Raw genomic sequence first — 22,257 nt, forward strand, 5'->3', positions numbered from 1 at the left:
TACTGGTCATAAAACAGATAGCGACATTCCTCCACCTACCCGCTTCCTGGGTTCAATTCAAAGAATGGCACCCTGACCATTACTGGAACCTGCAATGCAAATGTGCTATCTTTAGGGGCTCTTAAATTGTTAGGGGCTCTTAGAAACTGTCTTGAGAGATAACCTGACACTTGTGACTTTATACTTCCTTAACTGGTATTTTTGGTATTTTCCAACAACACCCTCCCCACCTCCATGAATTGTGGTTTCTTTCTTTAAATACCCCCTTACTCAGCTACTCGGGGCGCCATGGTCCTCTACCCCTGCGTGGTGTATGACCATGGGCCCGAGAACGCTCTCGAATAAAAAATCCTCTTGCAGTTGCAGCAAGATCGTTTCTTGTGGGTGATTTTGGGGTGTCGCCTCTCCTGAGTCAGAACGTGAGGGAGTCCTCACGTTGTGGGTCTTTCATTAGCACTCATAGTTAGGTGGGCCCTCCCTTCTTCAACCATTAATTTTTAAAAATGCCCCAAAAGCCAATCTGGTGGAGACATTTTCTCAATTGATGTTCCCTCTTCCCAGATGACTGTATTTTTTTGTCGGTTAGACATAAAAATAGCCAGCACAGGGAGATGGGAGAAAGAATATTTTTGTGGTCTCCACAGAAAGGGATTGGGTGGCAAGGATAAACAGGTTTCAAGTGGATGAATGTGAATAGCTTCAGCAGGTTTTAAAACACAAGACTCATAACAGGATTGCATTTGACCCTGGTGGCTAGGACAAGGGAATGGTAGCCTAGAGTATGTGGACTCTATAAAAGGTTGGATTGGTTTCTTGCCTCTGGATTATTGGCTTGTGTGTGAAAGGAGTTCCTCTAGGCCAGCCTTCTGCTGTTTGTAGGAGTCAGCTGGTCCTAAGTAAGACAGGCCCTATAGGGAGCATGAGACCATGAGATTAGAGAATCCGGAGGTGTCTCCTGGCCCTGGGTGTGGGTGTTTGCTGTTCTGTGTTCTTTCTGTGCTGGTTAGTCTCATGCTATCAGAAGAAAGACTAGAGGGAATTTCTGGGATAAAGAGTTCTTTAATCCTAGCATTGGAAAGCCAGGACACTCATCAAACCACCACTACCCATGAGGAGGCCTGGGGGGGGGGGAGGGGAATTGCAGGGGAGAGGGAAGATTTGGAGGGTAACATGTTACTTTTACTGGGCAAAGAAAGACAGTTGCTAATTGGAGTAATTTCTGAATGCTTTAAACTGTAGAGGTGTCCCTAGCTACCTGATAGCTGACTTCGGGATAATAAAGCAAAGAGAGATTGCCTCCTAAGGTGTACGGGTCCTTATAGAGGAGGTCTATTTCTAGATGGTTCAGTGTGTAAGTATGCCTGGAGCCTTTTGTTATGTGTAAGAACTCCAGGTCTCTCCTTACTTGGATAACTTTCCAAGGTGTCAAATATAAAAGTAAGAAGAAAATGTTAAGATACAAATGTTACCATTGAAAAACTGCAAAGTGACCAGGTGATTCAAGTGATAATGTCAATAAAATCCCCAAAAAAAGGAGCATTCAGTACGTCAAGATGAGTTCCCAGAGCTGTGGGGATCCCTGGGTTGGATCTGAAAATGAACAAGCCATTGCTCATAAACCAGTTTTGTTAAGGCCTATGTTATATAAGAAATGGATTATATTCTCTTAGAACTTGGGAATAGGAGGAAGGCAATTAGGGTAGCCCTGTCATTTCTAGCAGAGGGTGATTGCATCTGAAGCCATGTCATTCCTCCATAATTTGTCAGTGCTGTAAATTGCTGGGTGGGTTGAGTAGGTTTCATGTTTGCTGACATAGTGTGATATCTGGATTTTCTTGTTGTTATTCTTCTTCTAAAAGAGAAGCAACCACCACAGTGACTACCAGAGAACTTTGGAAGGTGATGCTGTTTTGTAAAAGCAAGGCCACAGACACTCCACAGAGAAGGGTGGCTTGTTTGTTTCAGATGCTGGAGGAAAATGGATCCTTCTATTTTATTTTGGAAAAGCCATATTTAATTAAACAAAAAATGAGAAAATAAATTGCTAGCTGATGATATGGATTATTTTACCAGGAGGTTTTAGACATCAGTGTGAGTTCCGTATTTAACATCTGTCTTTGAATTGTTTCTGTTTTAGTGTATTGACTATAGTTAGAGAATAGGCAACAAATAAAAATTTTGATATATTATATGCCCTGTTACTGGCTGGAACATTTATAGGACTATGAATATTTCTATGATGAAATCAAAAGTGCATTGTTTCATAGGATGCATGCATTCTTGCCTATATAGAAAGCCCTGATATATCAAAATCTGTTTTCCTATCTGTGTATGTTACAAAATCAGAAATTTATTTCTTTTGAATGTGTTCATTTTGAGAAATAAGGTATTTTTTAACATCCAGGCAATGTCTCAGCACACATTTAAAATAAAGAATTTTCTTATGAAATATTAATGCTACTACAATTAATAAATTACATGTGCATAAAGTAGCTGACTTTCATTTTATGAAAGTCTGAAGGAAAAGAAGTAAGAGCTGAAGTGGAAAATAAATACATATGAAGAAAAGAAGAAGTCACACAGCCTTACATACATGTGAACGGAGAAACCACACAGCCTTACATACATGTGAATGGAGAAGTCATGCAGCCTTACATACATGGGAATGGAGAAACCACACAGCTTTACATGTACCTCACACTATGGTCCATAAGTCACCTGGGTCCTGAGCTCACTATTAAGAATCCACAATCGATTGCCCTGATTCCTTTCATAGACGTGTTATGAGATGCTAAGTGCTTCATAGAGGGATGAGGCAATGCTGAGATGCCGTGGCGCCACTAGCTATCCTCACAGGGGAACTGGCATCTGAAGGAGAAACTGAAGTCTGAGTCACATTAGACTGATGGAAGAAACACCGATGCAGGAGATAGAGAGTTTTAGTTTTTAAGGTTTTTCTCTGAAATGTTCAAACATATACAATGTATGCTGACCATATCCTACCTCCTCCCCATGTCCTTTCCTCCCCAACTCCTACTTCGTTCATGACTCCACCCCTTACATATCTTTTCTAACTTCCTGTCCTCATTTTCAATTTTTATTTGTTTATTTACATAGAGGTAGAGTTTTTATTTCATTATATTTTATTGGAAAAATATCTTTCCATAAATATATTATGATTAAGGTTTCCCCTTCCCTAACTCCTCCCAGTTCCTGACCTCTTGGCTGCATTTTGACATTACTCCTTGGGTGACCTTGAGCAAATTATATCTTTCATTTTTTTCATCTGTAGAACTAGGACAATATTTGTAGCTCCATCTGGAGCTTTGTTATAAGAGTGACTGCCTGAACCTGTAAAGTACTTAAAGCAGTGCTGAGCATGGGAAGGACTCACTACACATGAGGCCCATCATTATGAAGAAGAGGACTACTGTTGTAATCACAGGGAAAAGCATGTCACATGTTTTCATTCTGCAAAAAATTCAAAGTGCTACGTAGTTAATAGCATTTACAACTGAGCAAGTCAATGCAAGGCAGCGAAAAGAAGTGGAAATAGACTATGGCCACATAGAGTAAAACCAGAGAGGCCTTAACTGATGAGGAAAGGAACAAAGGTACTGTGCATCTATTCATGTGGCAGGCACATGGGGTTGTCACAGGATGCCTACCTAGGTCATATGACCTGACCTGTTTCCATAACAGAGAACAGGTAGGGAAACAGAGGACACTGAAGAATGGAACCTACTGTGACCACAGCTAAGGTGGCCCAGTGTCAGCTTCCCTTCACTTTGAGCACAGACCTGAGAAGGATAGAGGAAGGAAAGGCTAATTTGGGCTCACCATTTCAGAGCTTTCAGATTTGTAGTTGGGATCCATGGACCCTCACTGGCCAACAACTGTAAAAGAGGGAGCTCGTTCCTGGCACTGGGCTTTTTATTTGTTAGCTGGTGTCTAGTAAGGACTTTGTCACCCTACTTATATATTCTCATTCTCTCTCTCTTTTTCTCTCTCCTCTCTCTTTCTCTCTCTCCTCTCTCTTTCTCTCTCTCCTTTCTCTTTCTCTCCTCTATCTCTGTCTCCCCATCTCTCTCTCTCTCTCTCTCTCTCTCTCTCTTTCTCTGTGTGTGTGTGTGTGTCTTTCTCTTCTTCCTTCCCCATCCCCATGTGTGTGTATGTGGTGTGTATATGCATGTGCATGTGTGTTTATGTGTGTATGAACTGCTTACATAATAGCAGATTTCCATATGACTTTTTCAAAAGGTCTTTAGTCTTATTTCTTCCTCCTCATATTCTTTATTGCCCTCCCATCCCTAACTCCAACTTAACCCTTCCTCCACTATTCTCCTTTAACTCTTAAAACCACTGAATTCTATCTCTGCTCCCTTCAAAGTGTCCCCCCATGTCCCTCACTAATATTTTGACCTCTATATGTATTCAAAATGAAATAAACATATCAGAAGCTTCAAAACTCACACCCAGACCTGAGAGATTTGTCTTTCTGAATCCAGGTGATTTCATGCAGAATGATTGTTTCCAGCTCCACCCATTGACCTGTGAACTTTGTAATTTTATTTTTTAACAGCTTAATAATACTCCACTGTGTAAAACTACCACTTTTTCATTATTCACTCATTGGTTTACAGACACTTAGATTGTTTCCATTTCCTGGTTGTTATGAAATTTATGTTAACAGATGGTGTTTTAAGCTCCTAAATTGTGGCATTTGTGGACAATAAGCATTTAAATTATGGAAGATATCAATTACTGAAAATGAGTTGACTGACCACTTAAAAGTCACTTGTTAGCATTATCTATGTTAGGGTGAGGGAAGTAGACATATAAGAGAGAAGCATATAAAATCAGAATAGAATGAGGACCCTACAAACTGCTTCATTTTCCATCATTTTACAGATCCCTGAAGTGTCCAAAGCTTCAATGCATTGGTTTTACAATTAACAACAGATAAGGGAAGTCAGAGATGTTCTGAAATCCTAGCTTGGAGACATGATTATTCGGATAATAGCTTTTTGTCTTACAGATTCTGCACAAGTGATTTGTTTTCTACATTGAGTAGCTCTGTAATCAGGCATGCCTACATTTGTCTGTTTGTTGTTTCTCTATTTTTGTGTGGAATAGGAAATCAAGGAGAAATTAGATTCCAGTCACAAGAGAGATATGGAAGGCATGGGAGTTCCAGAAATCAAGTATGGGGATTCTGTCTGCTTTGTTCAGCATGTAGCCAGTGGCCTTTGGGTCACCTACAAAGCACAAGATGCCAAAACTTCCCGCCTGGGACCTCTGAAAAGAAAGGTAAAGGATCTAATGGTTATAAGGGTTTACTTACTTTTTAATTTTTTTTTACACGGAGGGGGGAACAGTTAGAGAGGAGTGACTCTGGGGACCAGGTGGGCATGGTTATGTTTTACCCTTTAAAGTGTGGCTCTGTGACAGATTATACATTGTTTCCCTAGTGAATTAGGCTAATTTGATCACTGTAACCCTATTTTCAATTTTTTTAACCTATACTTTACATGACAATTCTGCATGAAAGAGCCAGAGCTTGTTGGATTCACTCTGAAACTCAGTCTCAATGACTCTTAATAGTTCCACTATTTTGGAATTATCCACATCATTGCTCGCTTCATTTAAGTGGATAATGGAGTTATTATGCTATTTTCATAAGATAGAGACCGACTAGAGTCTCTATGGAGAGAATACAGTTTGCATAACAATGAGGCTACCGACACTGATGTGCGGAGAGTTGGGAGTTGACGCTCTATCCACAGACATGTGTCCAGACGCAAATAGTTCACCATAGCATGCCATAGCAGGAAGCTAGCTTGGAAACTTGTAGCATCTTTTCATTACAAAGTCAATTGCCATAATAGTAATTCTTCTTTATAGGAACCAGAGGGTAGATGCCAAAGGGATGATTTTTCTTGGAAAATTCTTTCAAAATGCAGGTTTGGATAGTCAAAGAGACCTAGAATACTGTTATAGGGAGTACTGTGAACAATAGTCCTGCCATATTGACCTAAAGCAATAATGACAGTGTCTCTGAGTGCTAGTTATTATAGGATATTGGTATCATACTATGTGGTAATAGGGAGGTTTTACCAAGCAAGATCCTGTGAATGTGAGTTCTGCTGGTCAGAGCAGAATGTGTGGACATAAAAGCAAACACACTTGGATCCTTGTGTTGTTGCCTGCATACAGTTGCTGCTCTGTAGACTAGAGAAAGAGGTCTTAGGTCAGCTCCACTATGGTGGAGAGATGGAGTATAGACACAGGGTCAGCCAGTATTTATGGGATTTCTACCACCAAGATTCCCAAATAGAGTCAGCTATAGAGACAGCCTGAAATTCTACATGCAGTTTCTAATAGGACCTGAGCTGTTCATGTGTGGGCTAGGTGAGCAAGACAGAAAACAGCTGTGATGGAAAAGAGTAAGGCCAAGACACAGACAGTAGGACAGTCCACAGGAAAAAGTCCTGGCAATTGCTGCGTCCCATATTGGTATGGCCCTGAGAATATTGTAGACTTTCAGTTGAGTCCTCATGGGGCCACAGTCTAAAACAGAGAGCTTTACTCTGAGAATAAGAGAAAACTGCACATATGTACCCATCCCATCCTCTGCCAGCCTATCCCAGTCCTCTGTAGTGTACCAGGCTGCTTGGCAGGCTGTATGGTTTTGCACACTTACCACAGCCATGATAACGCAAGAATAGAATTTCTGAGTTTGAGGCTGCACTTCGAGATGGAAGGGATTCTGTCTACATGGAATGTTGGACTACATTGTTGATCTAGTGTGTCTTTTCCTGCCCAAAGACTCATCTAACTGCTAGAACATGTATGCAACTTTGGGAGAGACATCTTCTTCTAATACTAATATACTAATACTTAGCCATTGACAGGCAAAACATGCTATATTTCATAAGAACAGGTTAAATTTTCTCTGGAAAATGTCCAGATCTGTATGAAGTTAATAAAACCTAGGACAACCACATGAAGAAATTGACAAACAGTAGCTCATGTTAAAAGGAATGGTCCTCTTGCAGCTCTCAGGGACTGAGCCACCAAGCAAAGAACATACACAGGCTAGACCTAGGCCTCCCCACACATATGTAGCAGATGTGCAGTTTAGTTTTCGTGTGAGTGCCGAACAACTAGAACAGGAGCTATCCCAAAAGCTGTTGCTTATCTGTTGGATATGTTCATTTGGCTGGGCTGCCTTGTCTGGCATCAGTGGGAGAGGAAGTACCTAGCCCCACAGAGACTTGATGTGCCAGTATGGGAGAGACCAGAGGGACCCTCACCCTCTCAGAGAAGAAGTAGAGTGGGGAGGTGAGAGGGATTGTGGGAGGGGGTGACCAGGAAGTGGGTAGTGAGCAGGATGTTAAGTGAATAAACAAAATAATAAAAAGGATATTTTATCATATGTAAATAATGATAAAATATACATGGAAACATCCTTCCATACGATTTTGTTAGTAAAAGTGCATCAATAAAGTGTCAATTAAAAGTGTATAGTATCAAAATTTTAGAGACATTGGGATTTCTATAAAAGATAAAGGCCTTTCCAATAGACTAAGAACACTGTGTTTTTCTCACTGTATACTCTGTAGCCAGCATAAATCACAACAGTTAATATATGTTCAGTAACGACTCTTTAAAATATATATTCAATTTTTCTTAAAAATAAATAAATAAACAAATAAACTCTTTAAAATATATATTCAATATTTCTTTAAAACAAACAAACAAACAAATAAAAGGAATGGTCCCTTGGTCACCTTTTGCATTGCAGGTACCTCTGTGAGAATCATAGTTAAGGACCTGGGCCTGGAGATATCCATCAGTCTTCATTACTTTCTTGTTTGTCTGTCCAGTTTTCATGTTATCTGAAGAAACTCTAAGAATACTGATCATTCAGGACCAGAAAACTGGGAGCAACACAAAGCATACATAGTAGGAGAGTTTTGCTAAATTGCATATTGTTAACCAGATGCCAGGAAGGTCTGAACGATTAATGCTGCCTAAAAGCTGGGGTTTCCAATGGTTAGGCATCCTGTGTTATGCTTAATCGTTATGCACATAGGATGCACAGTTTCTTTTTAAGGAGAACTCAAATGTTTGCAAGGCTGTATCCTACTTCTTATGTGAATTCATTATGTTAGGCTATAGCCAAAAGAGGGAAAATATAAGAAAGAGATTTTCACCTGAAAGAAAATATACTTTGATTTTAAACTAAAAATCCTGACGCGCAGACTGAACTATAGAACTCTGCACTGTCTCTCCTCACTTCCACAAGCTGTTGCCATGTTCAGGAGTTTAGATCAGGATTTGACCTTAACTTGAGCCAGGTTCAAACTATCCCACTTACCATCTGAGCATACTTGACCGAGTTAAGAGGAAAAGCTAACAAGCTCTAAAAGCTGCTAGCTTTCCATCAGATGTACCATGGTGTCCTTAGTGATAGTAAGTTCGCGTAGCTTCTACACAACTGGCCAAAGATCAGTAATTATTGCCCATATAATAAACAGTTCTTGACCACCTTTTCCTTTCTAGGAGTCATTTTAATTTATATGTAAATCACCTAAATCCCCAAACAGCCCTCCAAGATAAACACACATTTGCAAACAGTGAACTGGGAGCAGAGAGTTAAAGAACTCACTCAAAAGTCACTGAGCTGGCAAGTAGCAAAACAGGACTAAAAGAAAAGTCACCTGATAATGAGAGTCCATGCTCTGAAGTCACCTCCATCGGAAACATACTCCCACCTTAATCCACTTTCCCTGGTCTATCTGCTAGTTAGCGCACTCACATAGCTGTCCTTCAGGACAAGCCTGATCCCAGGAGAGAGTTTTGCTTTGAATTGTTCTTGCCCAGTTTACATATGGAGAAGATCCTTAACACAGGGACTTCCTCCATTTTCAAGGGTAAGCCTCTGTGTTCATTTTAAAGAGAAAAAAAAATCTATTATACAAGTATGTTTTCCCCCTTCAGTTGGCCATCCAGGCCTGGGAAATTTATTGTAGCTCATACCATGGTGGCACATAAAATTTCATTCTCATCAAACTACCAGGTTGTGGGAATAATTCACATGTCAGTAATGGGACATATGGGCAAAATAACTTTGTTAATGTCCCGTTTTCAAAATGGACTCAAGGGAGCTTGGCTAGGGAAAAGAATAATAAGAAAACACTACAGAGAATGTGGGTGGCCCAACTGTGAAGTAATGTGTATGTAACCTGGACTTGTTCCCGTGCCCTGTGGGTAGGTCATACTCCATCAGGAAGGCCACATGGATGACGGATTAACACTGCAGAGGTGCCAGCAGGAAGAGTCCCAGGCTGCTCGAATCATCCGGAACACAACCGCCTTATTCAGCCAGTTTGTCAGGTACTTTGCCCCATCCTCTTTCTCTTCCAAACCCATCCACCCATCTGCTTTTGATACCAGGAATGTTTGGAGGAAAATAGTAATCACCATTAATTTTTGTTTCAGAGAGAGAGAGAGAGAGAGAGAGAGAGAGAGAGAGAGAGATTAGGACAGAATTTTATCTGCCACATAGGTAATCTACCAGTTTTATTCATTACCCAACATGTCTAAGGCCATACTAGTTGCTTAGATTAATGAAAAATTGATGACTAATTAGTGCAAAGAATATCTAAGGTCTTTACAAAACAAAAACCAAGGTGTAGAAAAATCAGTGTTTTTGTTTTTGTTTTCAATCTCTTTGTGCTCAGGAAATACGGAGGGACAAAGGGATAGAAAGAAACTGACCCACACCCTCCAAACTATTTCGAAAGAGTTTCTGTATCACTTGGAATTTTTCTATTTGTTGTGGAAGCCTTGAATTAGCCAACTGGGGCTGGGTCTGTAGCTCAAAAACTAGCTGAAGTGCCTGCTTGGATGGTAAACGGTTTGGCCTCAACACGTTGCCAAAATGGAATTTGGGACTCTTTTAATCAATTACTGTGAGGAACTGATCTTGCTGTAATCAATACAGTGATCCAAGCCATTCTTCCCTTGTAGAAAAATCTCTTTAAAGCCAAGAGGGTACAGCTGTGTTGGCATAAAATGATAACTTTTACTTTTCTTGTAGTTAAAACTCTGCAAACTAAAGAGAATACTAGCTGTGGCTATAGAGTAGAATAAACTGTTACTTCCCCTGATAATTGTAAAGAGTAGCCAGCTAGCTTAGGGGACTGGGATGGAGGTTCCCTCTCTCTTGCTGCCTCAGACCTTCCTATAAGTTCCTGAAAAATGTTCCTGGACTCAGCAGCTCCACAAACAAATCTGTTGAACATATACATTGTCAACTCTGACCTCAGATGAACTGAATCAGGCATCCAAGGAGTCAGATCTATCAAGTTATATTTGCCTAGGTCAGTAACCCAATTTGAGGTCACATATCAGATTTCCTACATATCAGATATTTACATAACAATTCATAAAAGTAGCAAAAATACAGATATGAAGTAGCAATGCTTTTATGGTTGGGGTCACCACAACATGAGAAGCTGTATTAAAGGATCGCAGCACTAGGAAGGTTGAAGACCACTCTCCTAGGTGATGTCTGTCTACATGTTCCAAAGTTTAAGAAGTTGTTCTTCTGGAATAGAGCTCTTAACCTTAGCTAAGTGTAAGATTGATTTGGGGCAGCATTTAATACTATGCTTTCCAGGCTGTGTCTCAATCTAATTTCCTCAATAGTCTGAAGATCCAAGATCCAGTGGTTAACAGGGGTCAGGCTGTAATCCATGTACTAGGGAAAGTGGGAGGATTTTGAATTCCAGGCCAGCCTAGGCTACATATGAGCTGCTATCTCAACAATAACACCAAAAAGCCAAATGTCAGTACTTCATTGAAGCCTCTTTGATGATTCTAGCATTCAGTCACAGCTGTGAATCATTTCAGCAATTTTTCTTCATCCACATGGTCAAAAATAGCTTATTAATGTCAATGTGCCTAAGGTATGCTCTGCAAAAGGAAGAATGACGAGTGAATGGAATTTCATGCTTAAAATGATATCGGGTCAATCACTTTCTATCCCTTCATTGTGCATTCATTCCATTGGTTAGAACTTAATCAGAGAGAAAGCTGCATGAAAACACATTGTTCATGTGATCTTGATTAGCATCCAATCGCTTACCCTTGAAGTGTATGGTTTTCTTATGGGTCCTCCAGATCTCCCAAGGATTGGCATTCAATTTTCTTTAAAGTCAACAGCTCTAACCTCATATGCAAAAATTAACTCTGAATGAATGAATCAAAGATTTAAGTATGAGAAATAAAATTATAAGACATTTATAAGACATAGGCATAAATTTGGATACTTTGGATTAGGACATGGTTTCTTAAATATGATACCAAGACAAAAGCAACAAAGAAATAATAAATAAAATCGACTTTGTTGAAATTTGTAAGTGATGTCACTGCAAAGGATGCAATGAAGTAAATGGAGATGATTCAATATAAAGGAAAAAAATATTGATAAATCATATAGTCAAGAAGGGGGTTGTATCTAGGAGAAAGAACAGTAACTTTCGGTGATACAGAAAGTAAAGTGGCTGATTGAAATAGTCAAAGGGTCTGGGTAGACATTTCGTAGAAGAATGTACACTAATGCCCAATGAATGCACTAAAAGATGTTCCGTTTGAATCACTATCAGGAAAATGACAACAAAGAATCCAGTGAAGTGTGTGTCTATACCCACGAAGATATGTGTTAACTAAGAAATGTGGGATAAAGTGTGAAGAAACCAGAGTCTTCACTGCCAGATGGAATTTAAAATATCACAGTGACTTTGGAAGATAGTCTTGAAGTATCTTTGTAGGTTAAATATGAGTTGCTACAGGACCCAAAATAAAAACATATGATCCAACAAAACTGTCCATAAGTACTCAGTACATGCTCTTCATGATAGCTCCAATGTAGAAACAACCCAAATGTTGATCAGTTTACACACAAATAAATAAGATCTACCATTGGTATAAAATAGAATAAGGTATGAGCACATACCACAACACAGTGTGTTCAAGCCCAACAAAGTTGCTTTTGCCTTTTATTCACATAGGCAGATCAAAAGTATGTTAAGTGAAAGAACCCAGACAGAAACGACCACTACCTACTGTGTGGTGTCACTTCATTAACCGAATGGGCAAGTCTGTAGACACAGAAAGGAGGTAAAATGGTTAATGAGAGCTAGAGAATGACCCACTGGAGGTAGGGAAGACAGCTAAAGAGTTAGAAACTGTTTAGTTTTGTATAACTATGAAGATGCTAAATATCAAGTCACTGAATTATATCCTTTAAATGTGTGTTTTTATGAGCTATAGATTAATATTTCAATAAAACTATTACATAGTTAATGAGGGTTCCAAGCATGACAATGAGAAAATTATTTTTTTTCATGTTTTCCAGTTTTGTGGAGTTTATTACTTACTGATTTTCTCAAAGAACAAACTCTCATCGATTCTTTCTATGGGTTTTTATTGTTGCTTGTTTCTGTTTTATTGATTTCAGCTCTGTGTTTGATTTTTTTTTTGATTTTTAATATTTTTATTACATATTTTCCTCAATTACATTTCCAATGCTATCCCAAAAGTCCCCCATAGCGCCCCCCACTTCCCTACCCACCCATTCCCATTCTTTTGGCCCTGGCATTCCCCTATATTGGGGCATATAAAGTTTGCAAGTCTAATGGGCCTCTCTTTCCATTGATGGCCGACTAGGCCATCTTTCGATACATATGCAGCTAGAGACAAGAGCTCCGGGGTTCTGGTTAGTACATCATGTTGTTCCAACAATAGGGTTGCAGATACCTTTAGCTCCTTGGGTACTTTCTCTAGCTTCTCCATTGGGAGCCCTGTGATACATCCAATAGCTGACTGTGAACATCCACTCCTGTGTTTGCTAGGCCCCGGCATCGTCTCACAAGAGACAGCTATATTTGGGTCCTTTCAGCAAAATCTTGCTAGTGTATGCAATGGTGTCAGCGTTTAGAAGCTGATTATGGGATGGATCCCTGGATACGGCAGTCTCTAAATGGTCCATCCTTTCATCACAGCTACGAACTTTGTCTCTGTAACTCCTTCCCTGGGTGTTTTGTTCCCAATTCTAAGAAGGTGCACAGTGTCCACACTTTGGTCTTCATTCTTCTTGAGTTTCATGCGTTTAGCAAATTGTATCTTATATCTTGGGTATCCTAAGTTTTGGGCTAATATCCACTTATCAATGAATACATATTGTGTGAGTTCTTTTGTGATTGTGTTATTTCACTCAAGATGATGCCCTCCAGGTCCATCCATTTGGCTAGGAATTTCATAAATTCATTCTTTTTAATAGCTGAGTAGTACTCCATTGTGTAAATGTACCATAATTTCTGTATCCATTCCTCTGTTGAGGGACATCTGGGTTCTTTCCAGCTTCTGGCTATTATAAATAGGGCTGCTATGAACATAGTGGAGCATGTGTCCTTTTTACCGGTTGGGACATCTTCTGGATATATGCCCAGGAGAGGTATTGCTGGATCCTCCGGTAGTACTATGTCCAATTTTCTGAGGAACCGCCAGACTGATTTCCAGAGTGGTTGTACAAGCTTGCAATCCCACCAACAATGGAGGAGTGTTCCTCTTTCTCCACATCCTCGCCAGCATCTGCTGTCACCTGAATTTTTGATCTTAGCCATTCTGACTGGTGTGAGGTGGAATCTCAGGGTTGTTTTGATTTGCATTTCCCTGATGATTAAGGATGTTGAACATTTTTTCATGTGTTTCTCTGCCATTCAGTATTCCTCCGGTGAGAATTCTTTGTTCAGTTCTGAGCCCCATTTTTTAATGGGGTTATTTGACTTTCTGGAGTCCACCTTCTTGAGTTCTTTATATATATTGGATATTAGTCCCTTATCTGATTTAGGATAGGTGAAGATCCTTTCCCAATCTGTTGGTGGTTTTTTTGTCTTATTGATGGTGTCTTTAGCCTTGCAGAAGCTTTGTAGTTTCATGAGGTCCCACTTGTCAATTCTCGATCTTACAGCACAAGCCATTACTGTTCTATTCAGGAATTTTTCCCCTGTGCCCATATCTTCAAGGCTTTTCCCCACTTTCTCCTCTATAAGTTTCAGTGTCTCTTGTTTTATGTGAAGTTCCTTGATCCACTTAGACTTGACCTTAGTACAAGGAGATAGGAATGGATCGATTCGCATTCTTCTACATGTTAACAACCAGTTGTGCCAGCACCATTTGTTGAAAATGCTGTCTTTCTTCCACTGGATGTTTTTAGCTCCCTTGTCGAAGATCAAGTGACCATAGGTGTGTGGGTTCATTTCTGGGTCTTCAATTCTATTCCATTGGTCTATTTGTCTGTCACTATACCAGTACCATGCAGTTTTTATCACAATTGCTCTGTAGTAGAGCTTTAGGTCCGGCATGGAGATTCCACCAGAGGTTCTTTTATCCTTGAGAAGAGTTTTTGCTATCCTAGGTTTTTTGTTATTCCAGATGAATTTGCAGATTGCACTTTCTAATTCGTTGAAGAATTGATTTGGAATTTAGATGGGGAATGCATTGAATCTGTAGATTGCTTTTGGCAAGATAGCCATTTTTACAATGTTGATCCTGCCAATCCATGAGCATGGGAGATCTTTCCATCTTCTGAGATCTTCTAGAATTTCTTTCTTCAGAGACTTGAAGTTTTTATTATACAGATCTTTCACTTCCTTAGTTAGAGTCACGCCAAGATATTTTATATTATTTGTGACTATTGAGAAGGGTGTTGTTTCCCTAATTTCTTTCTCAGCCTGTTTATTCTTTGTGTAGAGAAAGGCCATTGATTTGTTTGAGTTAATTTTATATCCAGCTACTTCACCGAAGCTGTTTATCAGGCTTAGGAGTTCTCTGGTGGAATTTTTAGGGTCACTTATATATACTATCATATCATCTGCAAAAAGTGATATTTTGACTTCATCTTTTCCAATTTGTATCCCTTTGATCTCCTTTTGTTGTCGAATTGCTCTGGCTAGGACTTCAAGTACAATGTTGAATAGGTATGGAGAAAGTGGACAGCCTTGTCTAGTCCCTGATTTTAGAGGGATTGCTTCAAGCTTCTGACCATTTACTTTGATGTTGGCTACTGGTTTGCTGTAGATTGCTTTTATCATGTTTAGGTATGGGCCTTGAATTCCTGATCTTTCCAAGACTTTTATCATGAATGGGTGTTGGATCTTGTCAAATGCTTTTTCCGCATCTAACGAGATGACCATGTGGTTTTTGTCTTTGAGTTTGTTTATATACTGGATTACGTTGATGGATTTCCGTATATTGAACCATCCCTGCATCCCTGGGATGAAACCTACTTGGTCAGGATGGATGATTGTTTTGATGTGTTCTTGGATTCGGTTAGCAAGAACTTTATTGAGGATTTTTGCATCAATATTCATAAGGGATATTGGTCTGAAGTTTTCTATCTTTGTTGGGTCTTTTTGCGGTTTAGGTATCAGAGTAATTGTGGCTTCATAGAATGAGTTGGGTAGAGTACCTTCTGTTTCTATTTTGTGGAATAGTTTGTGAAGAACTGGGATTAGATCTTCTTTGAAGGTCTGATAGAACTCTGCACTAAACCCATCTGGTCCTGGACTTTTTTTAGTTGGGAGACTATTAATGACTGCTTCTATTTCTTTGGGGGATATAGGGCTGTTTAGATCATTGACCTGATCTTGATTCAACTTTGGTACCTGGTATCTGTCTAGGAACTTCTCCATTTCATCCAGGTTCTCCAGTTTTGTTGAGTATAGCCTTTGGTAGAAGGATCTGATGGTGTTTTGGATGTCTTCAGGATCTGTTGTTATGTCTCCTTTTTCATTTCTGATTTTGTTAATTAGGATGCTTTCCCTGTGCCCTCTAGTGAGTCTGGCTAAGGGTTTATCTATCTTGTTGATTTTCTCAAAGAACCAGCTCCTTGATTGGTTGATTTTTTGAATAGTTTTTCTTGTTTCCACTTGGTTGATTTCACCCCTGAGTTTGATTATTTCCTGCCGTCTACTCCTCTTGGGTGAATTTGCTTCCTTTTGTTCTAGTGCTTTTAGGTGTGTTGTCAAGCTGCTAATGTGTGCTCTCTCTAGTTTCCTTTTGGAGGCACTCAGAGCTATGAGTTTTCCTCTTAGAAATGCTTTCATTGCGTCCCATAAGTTTGGGTATGTTGTGGCTTCATTTTCATTGAACTCTAAAAAGTCCTTAATTTCTTTCTTTATTCCTTCCTTGACCAAGGTATCATTGAGAAGAGTGTTGTTCAGTTTCCACGTGAAGGTTGGCTTTCTATTATTTATTTTGTTATTGAAGATCAGCCTTAGTCCATGGTGATCTGATAGGATGCATGGGACAATTTCAAAATTTTTGTATCTGTTGAGGCCTGCTTTGTGACCAATTATGTGGTCAATTTTGGAGAAGGTACCATGAGGTGCTGAGAAGAAGGTATATCCTTTTGTTTTAGGATAGAATGTTCTGTAGATATCTGCCAGATCCATTTGATTCATAATTTCTCTTAGTTTCACTGTGTCCCTGGTTAGTTTCTGTTTCCATGATCTGTCCATTGGTGAAAGTGGTGTGTTGAAGTCTCCCACTATTATTGTATGAGGTGCAATGTGTGCTTTGAGATTTACTAAAGTTTCTTTAATGAATGTGGCTGCCTTTGTATTTGGAGCATAGATATTCAGGATTGATAGTTCCTCTTGGAGGATTTTACCTTTGATGAGTATGAAGTGTCCCTCCCTGTCTTTTTTAATGACTTTGGGTTGGAAGTCAATCTTATCAGATATTAGAATGGCTACTCCAGCTTGTTTCTTCATGCCATTTGCTTGGAGAATTGTTTTCCAGCCTTTCATTCTGAGGTAGTGTCTATCCTTCTCTCTGAGATGAGTTTCCTGTAAGCAGCAAAATGTTGGGTCTTGTTTGTGTAGCCAGTTTGTTAGTCTATGTCTTTTTATCGGGGAGTTGAGTCCATTGATATTAAGAGATATTAAGGAAAAGTAATTGTTGTTTCCTGTTATTTTTGTTGTTAAAGTTGGCATTTTGTTCTTGTGGCTGTCTTCTTTTAGGTTTGTTGAGGGATTACCTTCTTGTTGTTTCTAGGGCGTGGTTCCTGTCCTTGTATTGGTTTTTTTCTGTTATTATCCTTTGAAGGGCTGGATTCGTGGAGAGATAATGTGTGAATTTGGTTTTGTCGTGGAATACTTTGGTTTCTCCATCTATGTTAATTGAGAGTTTGGCTGGGTATAGTAGCCTGGGCTGGAATTTGTGTTCTTTTAGTGTCTGTATAACATCCGTCCAGGATCTTCTGGCTTTCATAGTCTCTGGTGAAAAATCTGGTGTAATTCTGATAGGCTTGCCTTTATATGTTACTTGGCCTTTTTCTCTTACTGCTTTTAGTATTCTATCTTTATTTAGAGCATTTGTTGCTCTGATTATTATGTGTCGGGAGGTATTTCTTTTCTGGTCCAGTCTATTTGGAGTTCTGTAGGCTTCTTGTATGTTCATGGGCATCTCTTTCTTTAGATTTGGGAAGTTTTCTTCTATAATTTTGTTGAAGATATTTGCTGGTCCTTTGAGTTGAAAATCTTCATTCTCATCCACTCCTATTATCCGTAGGTTTGGTCTTCTCATTGTGTCCTGTATTTCTTGGATGTTTTGAGTTAGGATCTTTTTGCATTTTACATTTTCCTTGATTGTTGTGCCGATGTTCTCTATGGAATCTTCTGCACCTGAGATTCTCTCTTCCATCTCTTGTATTCTGTTGCTGATGCTCGTATCTATGGTTCCAGATTTCTTTCATAGGGTTTCTATCTCCAGTGTTGCCTCATTTTGGGTTTTCTTTATTGTGTCTACTTCCCTTTTTAGGTCTAGTATGGTTTTGTTCAATTCCATCATCTGTTTGGATGTGTTTTCCTGTTTTTCTGTAAGGACTTCCACCTGTTTGATTATGTTATCCTGTTTTTCTTTAAGGATTTGTAACTCTTTAGCAGTGTTCTCCTGCAATTCTTTAAGGGATTTTTGTGCTTCCTCTTTACTGTCTTCTACCTGTTTACCAGTGTTCGTTTGTATTTCTTTAAGTGTGTTATTAAAGTCCTTCTTGAAGTCCTCTACCATCATCATGAGATATGCTTTTAGATCCGTGTCTAGCTTTTCCGGTGTGTTGGGGTGCCCTGGACTGGGCGAAGTGGGGGTGCTGGGTTCTGATGATGGTGAGTGGTCTTGGTTTCTGTTAGTAAGATTATTACGTTTACCTTTTGCCATCTGGTAATCTCTGGGGTTAGTTGTTATCGTTGTCACTGTTTAAAGATTGGAGCAGAAGCTGTGTTCCACTCACCAGCAGTCCCAAAATCCTGCGGCGGGGGTCGTGGGTAGCTGGAGGGTGTCAGGCAACCCTGCTCTCCTGCTACCCCAGCGCTGATCCTGCCGGATGAGGCCTGTGGCCCTACTCAGGCCGGTTTCTGCTTCCCTAACTAATGCAGTCTCAGGTCCCGGGCAATTGGATTGGAGCAGAAGCTGTGCTCCACTCACCAGAAGTCTTAAGATCCTGTGGCGGGTGTTGTGGGTAGCTGGCGAGTGTCAGCCGACCCTGCGCCCCAGCTGCCCCGGTGCTTTTCTGACCGGAAGAGGGTTGTGGCCCTATGTATGCCGGATTTCTCTCTCCCCAACCAGAGCAGTCTCAGGTCCCGCGTGATTGGACTGGAGCAGATGCTGTGTTCCACTCCCCAGCAGTCCCAAAATCCTGCGGCGGGGGTCTTGGGTAGCTGGCGGGTGTCAGGCAACCCTGCGCTCCCGCTACCCTGGCGCTGATCCGGCCGGATGAGGCCTGTGGCCCTACTCAGGCCGGTTTCTGCTTCCCTAACTAATGCAGTCTCAGGTCCCGCGCAATTGGATTGGAGCAGAAGCTGTGCTCCACTCACCAGAAGTCTTAAGATCCTGTGGCGGGTGTTGTGGGTAGCTGGCGAGTGTCAGCCGACCCTGCGCCCCAGCTGCCCCGGTGCTTTTCTGACCGGAAGAGGGTTATCGAGAAAATTATTTTTAAACAGCTTTAATGAGGTACACTTTATCATAGAATTCACTCTCATAAGTATATGATTCAGAGAGATTTAATAGATTTACAGAGCTGTGTACAGTGATCACCATGATTAAGTTTTAGAATATTTCCATTTCCCTACAATTTCTTATGCTCCTAAGCTCAGTTTAGTTGCCACTCATAGCCCTGTCTTTGTCTGAACTAAAAAACATTATATTGATTAAATAAGATAGATCATCCTTTGAATCTACCCTTTTCACTCAGTATTATATTTTTGTGGTTCATTCATGTTGTCTTTTTAAATTACTGAACATTATCTGCATTCTTATATTTGTATGTATGTATAAAGTGTGCATGTGTGTATATGTAGGCTTATCTATAAAGAAATGGATACACATTTTATGTTTATCATTTGAACCATGAATTATATTCATTTTTATCATTTTATAGGTGATGCCTTTATATGTGTGTGTATGTTTTCAGTTATATGCTTTCATTTCCTCTCTCTCTCTCCTCTCTCTCTCCTCTCTCTCTCTCTCCTCTCTCTCTCTCTCCTCTCTCTCTCTCTCTCTCTCTCTCTCTCTCTCTCTCTCTCTCTCTCTCTGTGTGTGTGTGTGTGTGTGTGTGTGATGTCATGTGTATGGAAGGAGGCACTTCTGTGTATTCTTGTGTTCAGTCCAGAAGTCAATGTCAAGTTTCTTCTATTGTGTTCCTCTTTAATTCTGGAGACAGACTCTCTTGAGCATGGTGGAACTTGCTATTTGGCTAGACTAATCTCTGCTCCCACCACCCAGTATGCCAGTTGCCAGCACTCACCATGATGACTAGTTTTTGAATAGGTCTTGGGAATCCAAACTCAGTCCTCTCTAGCACAGCAAACACATTTCTTTCAGAGCCCTCTCCCCAGTTCCATTTTAGCCATTTCTAGATATCATCTCAGTGCCTTATAGTGAATTTCTACTCTTGGGCAAGCATCACCATTCTTCACCATAGAACACTGGAACCTTCTGCCAATTAAATGGTCACCCTTGTTCTATATTCTCCATTCTTGATATCTATGTATTTCACTATTCTAAGTACTTCATATGAGTGAAATTGTGTGCATGGTTTATTTCACATAGCCAAAAGACTTTAATGTTTGATTCATTTATCAGAATTTCATTCCTTTTCAAAGATGATGAGCATTCAATTGAATGTATAGTCCATATTTTGTTTGTCAATTCAGCTATCGATTGAAATTTGAGTACATCTACTATTTTGTTGTTGTTTGGTTTTTTGTTAATCTCTCTCTCTCAATCTGTGTCTGTCTATCTGTCGCTCTCTGTCTATCACTGTCTCTCTGTGTGTCTCTGTCTCTCTGTCTCTCTCTGTCTCTCTCTCTGTCTCTCTCTCTGTCTCTCTCTCTGTCTCTGTCTCTCTCTCTGTCTCTCTCTCTGTCTCTCTCTCTCTCTCTCTCTCTGCTGGTGATTGATCTCAGAGCCTTATACATGTCAAACAAAGGCTTTGCCATCTGTATATCCCCAGACCTGTTTATTTACACAGAGGTAGCACCTTTATGTATTGACTATGATGACCTTGAACTCTTGATCTTCCTGCCTCAGCCTCCATAGTGCTAAACTTTCAAGCATGCATTGACATGTGGGACATGTGAAAACAACTGTTTCCCAAGGGATGTATACCATTTATCATTCCCTCATAAGTTAATGAAGTTCCATTTTTCCTACAACCTTCCCTGTATTTGAGCTATCTGATATTTTGATTGTAGCCATCATATAGAAGAAGTGGAATGGTGTGGATTTGCATTTCCAGAATGAATAATGGTATCAAATATGTTTTCATGTATTTCCTGGCCATTCATACATCTTCTTTGGTGCAGTGTAATCAAATGCATTTGCCTTTTAAAAATTGAGTCATTTGTCTTCTAATTGAGATTTCTGAGTTCAGTGAGCCTGCTAGTACAAGTGATTTAACAAATTTATGATTTACAAGCACTGTATCCTGATCTGTGGTTTCTCTTCTCATTTTCTTTTTAATTTTTTAAAATGTTTTTTATGTATATAGGTGTTTTGTCTGCATGTACATCTGTGCACCATGTACATACCTGGTACCTGTGGAGGCCAAAAGAGGACATTGAATCCTCTGGGACTGGAGCTACAGATAGTTGTAAACTGCCATATGGGTGCTGAGAAACAAACCTGGCACTCTGTTACAACCCCACCCCACCCCCATGTTCTTATCTGTTGAGCCATCTCTCCCACAGGTGTGTCCTAGGGTCTTGCTGGTAAGCCAGTCTAGCCAAAACAGTGAACTTCAGGTTACACGAAAGACCCTGTCTTAGTAAATGAGGTGAAGAGTGATTGAGAAAAAAAAACCCCACTGTCAGCCTCTTGACACCATGCATTTCTGCACAAGTGTCTCTTTGTCTCTGTCTCTCTGTCACAGAGAGAGAGGAAGGAGAGAGGGAGGAGAGGGAAAGATAGGGAGGGATGGAGGGAGGGAGGGAGGGAGGGAGAGAGAGAGAGAGAGAGAGAGAGAGAGAGAGAGAGAGAGAAAGAGACTACACAAGAAAGAAGAAATAAAAGGAAAAAGAAAAAAAATGGACCTGGTATTACATGCTGCGATCCCAGAATTCAGGAGACTAAACCAGGAAGACTCATGAGTTTAAAGTCAGCCTTGGCTACACAGTGAAGTATTAGAATATCAGATTGCCCCCATGCAACTTGCTTTTTAGGCAAGTTTAAGTAAGACTACCTTTCCCCAACAAATGGTCTTGGTGCCTTTGTCAAAAGTCACAAGAGCCTAGCCATAAGGGTGTGAACTTGTAATCCAATCACTGGGGAAGTAGAGATGATGAGATCTCCAGGTTTGGTGACTAGGCAGCCTCATCTAATCAGCAAGCCCCAGATCGTAGTAAGAGAGCCTATCTTAAATGAGGTGGACAGTTCCTGAGGTATGCTAACCAAGGTTAGCCCCTGGCTGCTACATTCACTTGCACATGCAAATCACATGTACATCAGAGAGAGAGAGAGAGAGAGAGAGAGAGAGAGAGAGAGAGAGAGAGAGAGAGAGAGAGAGAGAGAGAAAACAGAAAGTCAGAGAGAGACAGAGACAAAGAGATTGATAGAAAGGGAGAAACAGACAGATAGAGAAAGAAAGAGAGAGATTGAGCGATTGAGAGAAAAGGAAAGGAAGAT

At 40.2% G+C, this 22,257-nt stretch overlaps 1 protein-coding gene across 2 annotated transcripts in view; it reads left to right on the forward strand.

Moving 5' to 3' along the window:
- The window catches only part of Ryr3 (ryanodine receptor 3), a 569,960-nt gene that overhangs the window by 275,318 nt on the left and 272,385 nt on the right, over positions 1 to 22,257 (forward strand). For both annotated transcript variants that reach the window (XM_029469442.1, XM_085834580.1), the window contains 2 exons: positions 5,137 to 5,310; positions 9,281 to 9,402. In XM_029469442.1, the coding sequence (XP_029325302.1) occupies positions 5,137 to 5,310; positions 9,281 to 9,402 (296 nt within the window). The remainder of the gene's footprint in view (positions 1 to 5,136; positions 5,311 to 9,280; positions 9,403 to 22,257) is intronic.

The sequence above is a fragment of the Mus caroli genome, unplaced genomic scaffold (genome assembly GCF_978045245.1).
Source record: "Mus caroli unplaced genomic scaffold, Mus_caroli_1 scaffold_2, whole genome shotgun sequence".
Classification (NCBI taxonomy): Eukaryota; Metazoa; Chordata; class Mammalia; order Rodentia; family Muridae; genus Mus; species Mus caroli.